We start from the raw sequence: 10,461 nt of genomic DNA, 5'->3' as shown, positions 1-10,461 counted from the left end.
CTGCCAACTCAAAGACAAGTGGTTTGAATCCACCTATGGCTCCACAGGAGAAAGATGAGCAAACTCCTTCAATGTCATTTACAGCTTCTGAAAATCTGATGGAATCTCAGCTATGAGTTAGCTCTGACTCAATGGCAATAAACAACAACACTATATTAATATGAAATAAGACAAAATATAAAATATCTTAATATATTTTTTAAGGGTAAAATTTATTGAGCTGTAGTTTTCCATTTTGGAAAAGCACATTATCTCTTTTTTTCCCTTATTGTAAAAAGATGTTTGAAAGGTGTTATTATTTACAAACATTTAATATTATTGAATAGCTTAGCTTTGAGGGCAGAGCTTAAAAATGTAGAAATAAAACAGAAATACTGGTTTTCAACAAGTAAAAGAACTTATACTACAGTGTAAATCAAAGCTTCTTTCATTAAGAAATTCTTACCATGGGGGGAAAAGGGCACTTAACTTTGGGTCAAAGAAGATGTGTGAGAAAAAAAATAAAAAAAAAAAAAAAAAAAAAGAAGATGTGTGAGGAGAAAAGATGCTTATCCTGAGGGTCTGGACCAAGTCTTCCTACCCTCAGGCTGGCCTGGTCCTGAAAGTGTCCCGTTTTGCAATAGAATACAAACTATACCTTTGAAAAACATAAAAATTAGTTCAATATTCTTGGTGATTTACATATATTATCATCTTGTGTTGGTCCTGCAACAGATAATTCACAACTGAGCATTGGTTTGTGGATAATACCTTAAGTAGCCTGTATATACCTCTATTTTATACATGTTGTTGTTGTATGCCATTGAATTGCTTATGATTCATAGTGATCCTATGTTCAAGAGCCCTAAATGCTGCTCTATCCATCTCATCGAGGGTCTTCCTCTCCTGTGCTGTCCCTCCACTCTCCCAAACATGATGTCCCTCTTTGCAACATGCCCAAAGTATGTCAGACGAATGATCTATATCTTGCTGACAGCTCTGGTAGCCTTGTGGGTAGGGAGTTATGTTCCCAATCCAAAGGTGCACAGTTTGAATCCACTAGATGCTCTGAGGGAGAAAGATGAGCAATCTTTTCCCATGTGATTTACAGCCTCTGGAAACATGCTGGAAGGTCACCTATGAGTTGGTTCTGACTCCCTGGCAATGAGTATGAGAGTAGTTTAATAAGTGTTAGCCACAAGCATTTAATAAAAACCAACATGGCCAGCTGTCAGTTAGTCATACCATCTCCTTGTCCCCAAAATAGCAGATAGCAAGCACTCTTCCTCCCTTTAATCTAGAATATACTGTGGACATAGGCTCACAGCATATGTTTTTGAAAGGTGTGGTCTGCATTCTATTGCAAAATAGTAGATGTGCAGGACCAGGCTAGATTGAAGTTAGGAAGAATTTCCCTAGGTCCAGAATAAGCCTCTTTTCTTCTCATACATTTTCTTTGATCCCAAACCAGATGCTTGCCAGAGAGCTTTCCTGCAACTAGCCTAGTAAGAACTGCCTAGTCTCTGATAAAGATCCAGAGACATGTGACCATACTGATAAATAAAGACACCAACATTATACATTTTCTTCCAAATACAAACTTAGAGCAGGCTTTGAGCTACATTTATTCCCTTTTGACCAGAGACAACTAGGGTCCCACTTACAGAACTAACTTTTCAGAGATTAAACTTCCTTGTGCACGTCACACTCACTGAGAACTTGGTGTATTTGGAGATGGGTTTCACTTTCCAGCCCCTAAGCAAAACTTTTCCCTAGGAAAAGTTATCGCAAGCCTTCCCCTTTTGAATTACATTACTTCAAGTGCTTTGATGCAGCACTTTCTTCTTCTAAGGTACGTCTATATATCTGAATTGCTGGCTCATAAGATTCATGTGTATGAGAAACATGCTAATTGGACTTTAACTCCATTGAAGGTAAGATGTATTAACACTGTAAGTTTGCAGAGTGATAATTAGATTCTAATTGATTTGTGAAATTAAAAGTGAGGAGAAAAAAGGAGCGTCTAATTGGAATGGGTGAGAACCAATTTCTCTCTCCTTCATTCAGAGCTGTCATCATCGTCTCGCGTTTGTTGTTCACTTTCACTCACCTGCAGAGTGGGAAGTAACGCATCACACATCTCACCTGTAAAACGTCGATTGTTTTTGCTCTGTGGAATTTTGGGCTTGGCGCTGAGCTCACAGGCTGTTCCTCATTTCTCTCTCTTCCTTCCTTGCTATCTCCCTTCCTCAGTTTTGTAATAGCTACACATACATTCACCTTGTATTGGGTACCAGACTTCTCTTTACAACATTTATAGAGCCCAGGTGAGCACAAGGACTATCTTGCATCTGGCTTGTTCTTTACTGTGCTAATTGTAATTTGAGTCAAAGTTTATAGATCAAATTGGTTTTCCATTCAACTACATATGCATATTTTGCTGAATAACATTCATTGCAATGTACACTCAATGTACTTGGACTTTCCCCACTTCTCTTGGCAATACTCATTTCTGTTAGTCCTCTAGCCTAACCCCTGGGCTTTATCTTTGGGGGAAATGTTGCTCTTCTGAAGTGATAAAGTAGGTTATCCTAAAGAATGCCTCCCTGAAGTTACTGGTCACTTGTAGACCTTTTTATTGCGAGACTGAAAGTTGAGTCATGGGGGTGACTTTGCTTCCAGGTTTTTATGGTGACAGAAGGTCATAGTCTCAGAGATTCAGCCAGTCCCCATGGGACTAGTAAGCTGGGTCAAAGGCTTAGGCATTTTCTTCCATATTTCCTCACATTCTTTATCAGGTTAGCCTACTATGTTTCCTTTCAGTGTTGTCCTCCCGTTTCTGCTTTATCTCCAGCTCTTCTTCTTCATTTCTCTGTGGTGTGTTCATTTTGGTCTTTAATGATTGGTTCCTAAATTTGTGTTTTCATCTTGGACTTTAGTGACTGGTTCGTAAATTTGATACGACAGTCATAATAACTTATATGCTGTTGTTGTTGTTGTTGAGTACCACAGAGTTGGGACTGACCCATAGCTGACCCTCCAGTGTGTTTTCAGAGGTAGTTAATCACACAGGAGGAGATTGTTCATCCTTCTCCCACGGAGCAGCTGGTGGCCTCGAACCGTGTGCCTTCAGGATTGCAGTGCAGCTTCTAACCAGTAGGCCACCAGAGCTCTAATAACAGATATAGGTTGATATTATCTGATCCCTAACAACTTGGTATTTCAGGATAGATTTTGAAATGTTCTTTTTAATGATAGATGTAATGCCATTCATCTTTGGTTTGTTATCCCAAGCATAGGAGTCTATACAGTGATATGATTTTAAATGGCCAATATCAGCCCATTTCAGCTCACTGAAGCCTAGGATACGGATCTTCATGCCTGTCATTTCATTTTGGAAACTTCCAATTTTCCTACATCCATAGTTCTTCCATTCCAGATTCCAATTATTTGAATGTTTAAACTTATTTCTTCTGGTTTTGAATCCTGCACACTAGGAAATAAAAGCTTGTAGCTTCATATGCTGTGAAGAGGTGGCTTTGCCCAGTTCCTTTGACTACTCTCAATCTGAGGGGATCATTTCAAGCACTATCTCACACAATGTTCCACTGCTATTTGCAAGGTTTGCACTGGCCAATTATTTCTGAAGAAGATCACCAATCTTCCCTACTTATGTGCCTTAGTCCGGGAGCTTTGTTAAAACCTACCAAGAATGACTCTGTTGATATTTGAGATACTGGAGGCACAGCTACCGGGATCACAGCAATCTGCAAGCCACCGCACTGTGACAACCTGACAATGGTGGCAGCACAGAATAGCAGCTCAATAATTGTATGTGGGATAATTGGGGCCCCAGGGTTCTGTGTCCTCCCATTTGCATCACTATTCTCATCTCAGCAGGTTTTATTTGCTATGGAATTCACTCTGTGGAGCTATTACTCCTTCCAAGGATAATAGCAGAACTCTGAGATTAATGTCAAACATATTCCTCACTTAAAGACATTAAGGGATCAGAGAAGAATGTCTTATGCTGATGGATGGGAGGAAAAAAAGAGTTGGAGGTGACTTGGGTCAGGGGATTCCTGCTTCATTTTCCCCACCTGTTTTGGCCAACTTTTCCTAATTCCAGGGTAAAAAGGATAATGATTCTGAATGCAGATGAGAGGAAATCTGTGGTGCTAAAAGCTTGCCAGTTCCTCAAATGGAAGGACTTGCGGGGACGGCTCTCATTTTGAATGGGAGGTGCAGGACAGTGGTGACTCACTGCAGCTGTCTAGCATATGCTTTGGGCATTGCAATGAGTCATGACCGGGTCTCTAGACACTGAGGAATGGTGGACTCTGTTTGAGGTCCAGGGTAGACACTGTTTTTCCAGCTGAGAGTTAGAAGTAAACAAATAGATGAGATTTCTCCCTGGTAGAAGCCAGCCAAGATGATGAATAGTGAAATTAAGATTTGTTGCTATTATTTATGATCTTGCTACTAAGACTTGACAGGAATCTGTGCAATCATTTCACACTTGCAACTTATATTTAGAAAATAAACAGCGGAAGAGAAGGACATTGAATAACAATGGGGAAACTAAGAACAAACTTTTCCTCCCCTCGAAGGTGAAAACGAGATTCTGTGTGATAATTTCTGCTCAGCCTATGGTTAGCCATTCAAGGGCCTGCATTTCAATCCCAGTCCCATTAGAAACAAACCAACATTTTCTGGTGGTTTTCTGAATGTGTGTAAAAGTATCATTTAAATATGCCCTTTTGGAATAAAGTTTTATAGGGCTACATTTAAAATGTTCCCTGCTCCTGCTGTTGTTTTGTTTGTTGTTGTGGTTTGGTTTGTAAACAGTAGTAGGGCTGACATGCTTAATTGATTTAATCACTCGATAGTAGCCCTTGTAGCTTTCCATATCCTCTCTCTACCTATCTCTCCTGGAAATTGGCATAATACTAATGTGGGCAAAAAGACAGAAATATTCCCTGAGCTTGACTGTAGAGAGCAGAACTGTGGGGTCTCTGGCACCTGCAGGGTGGTGGCCAAGGATAACAGGATAACTTTCCTTCACATATCATCCCACCATGTCTCAATTTCTGTCCACTTGCTGTCTTTTGTTCTGTTTTTAATTTTCAAAGTCATTGACTTTTAACACACTGGTGGACAACATATCAGTGGACCCAGTAACAGGTGACCTCTGGGTTGGATGTCATCCCAATGGTATGAGGATCTTTTACTACGACGCAAAGAATCCTCCTGGATCAGAGGTAAGTTTGAAAAAGGAATTAGAGCTATGACTTTATGTCATGCTACTGTTTTCCATTGAAAAACCTCTCATTTATTTGTGCAAATAACAGAGGAAATGGATATATAAGTGTTTCAAAATAAGAAGGACTTAGATGGTGGGAAGTGTTGCAGTCAGAGTCCCAGCAGGAAACAGATGATACAATCAAATGGGAGGGCAGTTAAAGCAGTGGATTGCTAACAGGAAGATTGGTAGTTTCAATCCACCACTCACTCAGTGGTAGAAAGATGAGGCAGTCTGCTCTTGTAAAGATTTATAACCCTGGAAACCGTGTGGGGCGGTTCTATTCTGTCCTATGGGGTTGCTGCATTGGAATCAATTCAAGGGCGATGGATTGGGTTTTATTTACTTTATTGATGTAGGAAGTTCTGGTGGTCTGGTGGGTAAGCAATTTTGCTGTCAATTGAAAGGTATGTGGTTCGAATCCACAAGCTGCTCTGTAAGATGGGCAATCTCCTCCTGTATGATTTACAGCCCCTGAAAACTTGTGGGAGAGTCAGCTACGAGTCCTTTTTTACTTAAGAGCACATAACAACAAAACTAATATCAATATATGAGCAGAGTGTAGGGAAATTAGCAGAGATAAAGCAAAGGGAGAAGTCTGTGTGGCGCAAGAAAAAAGTGTTTACTAATTAACTGGTTGGTGGTTCAAATCTATCCAGGGTACCTCAAAGATCATAGCCACTGAACACTTTATATAGCGAGTGCATGCATGGCTTGTTTTAGTTGGAATCGACTTGCTCCTGCCAACTGAATAATGAAGGGGGGACAGGGAATGACTACCAGAAGCCTGTGTGTGGAGAGCATACACTTTCTTGTCTAAATGACATAGCCAACCAGCAGTGATTTCTCAGGGAGAAAGTCTGCAGGTAAATATAGCACCTCTCACTACTTTCATGCGCTGCTGCTTCACTTCATGGCCAAACCCAGCTGGAAGCTGCAGGAGGGAAAGACAGCTTTCCAAGGTGGCCTCTGTACAAGACAGGGTACAGAGTATCTTGGAAGACTGGGTTAGGAGAACGAGCATGGGATGGGAATCCATACCTTTATTTGAATACTAATTTTCTCCAATTTGAGAATTCACAAGAATTCGAAAACTGTAATGGGATCCTACTATTATGGTCTAACCATTTGTTTATCTGCCTTCCTATTCAACTACATCTGTATGTCAGCACTCCTCTGGAGTTAATGCAAAAGATCAGTCTTGAAAGAACAACTAGTCATCTTTCTAGATCTTTCCTGTAGAATGAGAAGGCTCACTGGCATTATTTTTGCTTAAAAGGCCTTTTTTTTTTCTTTTTCCCGAGCTTAGAGTTGCAAATCTTTTAATTATACCCAAAGGTCCTATTTGTGTCCATAGTCTTTACTCAATGGATATTCAAGATATGAAAATAAATTATGAAACCATTTTCTCATTGTTGTTGTTTGTTGTTAAGTGCTGTCGAGTCACAGGCAACTCATAATGACCCTATGAAGGAGAGTCCTCGATGCTTGGGTGCCTTTCATCCTCTCTCCAGGTCCATAGGGTTTCCAGAGGCAAGCTATTATGGAAGTGGATGCCACTCCTCCTTCCAAGCATTTCCTCATAGATATTTGAATGTTTACTACAATTTACTGGCATTTTCCATCTTGAATTTTCAGCATGTAGTTGTATTTTACATCAAGTACATTATTTTATCCCTCCCCCAATGTACATTATTTTATCCCTCCCCCAATGTATCTACTTCTCTATATTTCTAAAATTTACTTTTAAGAGTCAGTCTCACCTCCTTCCTCTAAAAGTAGCAGCAGCAGCAGCAGTAGTAGTAACGTAAATCCATGTCTTTGGGTTAAAATAAGGCATCCATATTTCCTCCTTACATTAGTATCCTTTATACATTTCTTTCTAATTTTATTTCACAATTGTGATCATTTTAAATGATAATCTTGTGTGCTCTTTGCTAGACTTTAGCTACAAGGTTGCTATATATTATAATAGATTGAAGCACTGTATGCTGGGGAACTGTTGCTGTTTAGAACTGAGCAGAAGGCTAGATTCTCATTTGTTCTTGCTTGTTAGTGCAGTTGTGAATTTGGGTCATTAGCTATAACAAGGTTTTGTTTGCTGTTGTGGAAAAACACTTTCTTTCTAATAATGGATCTGGGGAGAAATAGCAAAAACAATCCATTATTGGATGTACTGGCCCCCAGAAGAGGGACTTAGCTTTAGTTGAAGAGTTTTCCTTAGGCCAAGGTACACTTTCAACTATTTTTCAGTAAGTACTATAAATTAACGTTCTGGCTGTTTCCTGAGACACTTGGTAGAAGAAGTTGTTTTTGTTTTCTTTTTAAAATTTTTATTTTTTTAATAATTTTAATGAGCATTTACAGAGATTTTGGATTTCCATTCATTCATTGCTGCACTTCTCTCGCTGCCCAGCCCTCCCCCCCAGTTCACTCCTCTCATTCAAAAGTAAAAGAAAAACTCCTTCCCTGGTACACAATCCCCCCGCACCCCTCCCACCACCCCAAGTACATTCCACTGTGCAACCTTAATTGTGGACTCTTGTGATAACCATAAGACCCTATCATACATCGCTTTTAAATTATTCACTCCCTAATCTGTTTCAGTGCAGTATACACAATTTATTAAAGAGGTGATTTTTAATGCTCCTACTGACGCTTTAGTATCTAAGCTCTGACCTTCCTACAAGTAATACTTGGTCTTTCTGTGACATTGATACTCTTTCCTGAAGCCATTTAAAGTAAAAATTGGAGAGTGATACAACATTAGACTTGAAGATAACCTACTCCTGCTCATCTCATTCTATGGACTAGGAACAAATGGCAGTGGGTGATGTAAACAAAGTCCTGTTTTCCTGCCTCACAATGGAGTGCTCTTAGCTGAACTGTATACAACTGACATTTTTTTCCCAATATATTACAGGTCAAATATTATAAATTTATGTTCAGCCTTACAATCATATTGTTGTTGTTGTTGATTGCCTTTGAGTCAAGCACAACTCATGGTGACCCTATGAACAAAACGCCTGAAGCCCCTCTACAACTCTCGACATTTATCAAAGTTCATGGAGTTTCCAGAGGCATGTTGTTTAGGAAGTGGATGCCACTCCTGCTTCTCCTTAATTAAGTCAGGGAAGAAAACTTCCAAAAGCTTCTACCTTTACAGTTGGAATCTTAAGTTTAGAGGAATGACAGAATGACTGGAGAGAAGAAATGTGTTCTTTTTAATCCATATTTCTTTTTCCTCTTTAATTACCAGCATTTAAAGGCAGGAATTCAATGTAAAAGTGAAAATTCCCAGTTTATCTATAAAAGTATTATTAACCTGAATTCCAGCATGATAACAATTACTGTGTATAAGCAGCAGCTGTTCTTTCCCCAGAGTCCTCACTGCTTCCTAGACTCCTACACCTGGTTGTGTCATTCATTTCTAGTTCCTGCCTAGCCCCTGTAAGCCTATGTCCTCTTGCCTCTGTTAATGGTCATCGAATAAAAAAAACTGTCATTTTGATAAAAAAACTATGGTATAGTCACAAAATGGAGTATTATGCAACATGAAAAAATGAAGAATGCATGAAACATTGCATAAACATGGATGAATTTTGAGGACATTATGCTGAGTGAACTAAGTCAACCATATAAGGACAAATATAAGACTACCATTATAAAAGTCTAAAGAGAGATTTATGTGTAGATGGAATAATTCCGGTATGATTACCAAAGCTGGAAGAAAGGGGGATTGGGATTAAAAATTAATAAACATGTATTAAGATGGGTGAAGGTAAAAGCACTTTAAAGTAGGTGACTGGACAGACACTGTATTAAAATGAATGTAAAACAAAATGTGTATGATTGATTGGAAAGCCAATATGCTTAGTAGACTTTCACTTAAGTCACAATTGACAGAGAAAAATAACAGCAAACGCACCCAACCCTGACATCTACAAATGAAAACCAGTTGTTTTACATATATATTAATTATAGAAATATTATTTACCTAAAGGCTTCTTAGAAATTGCTCACAAAGAGGAAAGTTCTCTTTGAAGTGACTTTATAAAAAAGTTCTTGCTATTTCTTTGATTAGGTGATCCGAATCCAGGACATTTTAGCAGACGAACCCAAAATAACAGTGGTTTACGCGGAAAATGGCACTGTGTTGCAAGGAAGTACAGTGGCCTCGGTGTACAAAGGGAAGATGCTGGTTGGCACAGTGTACCAAAAAGCTCTCTGCTGTGAGCTCTAATGGGCCTGTTCTGCTCTGTGCCATGGAGATCAGGAGCCTGTTATTTTCAACCATTTTTCACGTTCTAACGGGCTTCAGCGATCTCATCTGAACAATAAACATGGACTGGACCTTTGGACATCATGAAGGATCAGCAAGCTTTTCTGAGAGTATGGTATCAAACACATCTCAGACTACTTGACAACTTCACTCACCAATAAAATGGCTGAAATTTTCATGTCATTCATCATGTCTTAAATGTTTGTAACTTAAAAAGTACTTTCTTTAACACACATGTTTTGTTCAGGAAAATAAAGGATAACAGAATTAATTCCATGTGATGTCTGAAAATCCAGTACTGGTCAGGACTACCAGTTCACATGCCAGAAAAGCAAAAGGGAATTCTCAGTTCCAAGAATACCTGCTTGACTATGGCATTAGACATACGGCCATAGCTAGACTTACTTTTTCTATATATGACTTTCTTAGCAAATTAGGCTAATTACTCCAACTGTTCTTTTATTTTTTACTCTAACAATGACATGGAGGACAACCTTAAAATTGTGTGAGTGTTATGAGCATTTTAAGTGTAATTATCACATCAACATAGAGACGAAGGTTAAAAAAAAAAAACAAAACAACAAACAACAAACAAAAAAAACACTATCTCCCGAGAGTCATTGCTGTGGAGACAGAACCATCTCATACCTGACCCTCCAATGGCTTTTCCAGAAGCTGTAAACTACATAGTAAGAGACCACTCATATTTCTCCCTTGGGGCCATTGGTGGATTTGAACCATCAGAGACATTTCCACTTTTGGGTTGGCAATACAACTCACTACAACTAGGCCCCCAGAGTTCCCTGAACATGAGGGACCTAAATTACTACTAAACTGCACATGAGTTCTTTGACCAAATCAAAGGTGGCTATTTGTTTAACAATTGGATACAGGATCA

General features: G+C 39.1%; 1 protein-coding gene across 1 annotated transcript in view; it reads left to right on the top strand.

Moving 5' to 3' along the window:
* The window catches only part of PON1 (paraoxonase 1), a 32,026-nt gene extending 22,496 nt beyond the window's left edge, over positions 1-9,530 (top strand). The window contains exons 7-9 of the mRNA XM_006880218.1: positions 1,832-1,913; positions 5,112-5,240; positions 9,366-9,530. Of these exons, the coding sequence (XP_006880280.1) occupies positions 1,832-1,913; positions 5,112-5,240; positions 9,366-9,524 (370 nt within the window). The 3' untranslated portion in view covers positions 9,525-9,530. The remainder of the gene's footprint in view (positions 1-1,831; positions 1,914-5,111; positions 5,241-9,365) is intronic.
* Positions 9,531-10,461: the final 931 nt, after the last annotated feature.

The sequence above is a fragment of the Elephantulus edwardii genome, unplaced genomic scaffold (assembly GCF_000299155.1).
Source record: "Elephantulus edwardii isolate Elephantulus edwardi_28Jun2011 unplaced genomic scaffold, EleEdw1.0 scaffold00007, whole genome shotgun sequence".
In the NCBI taxonomy this organism is placed as follows: domain Eukaryota; kingdom Metazoa; phylum Chordata; class Mammalia; order Macroscelidea; family Macroscelididae; genus Elephantulus; species Elephantulus edwardii.
This window is presented reverse-complemented; position numbering and strand designations above follow the sequence as displayed.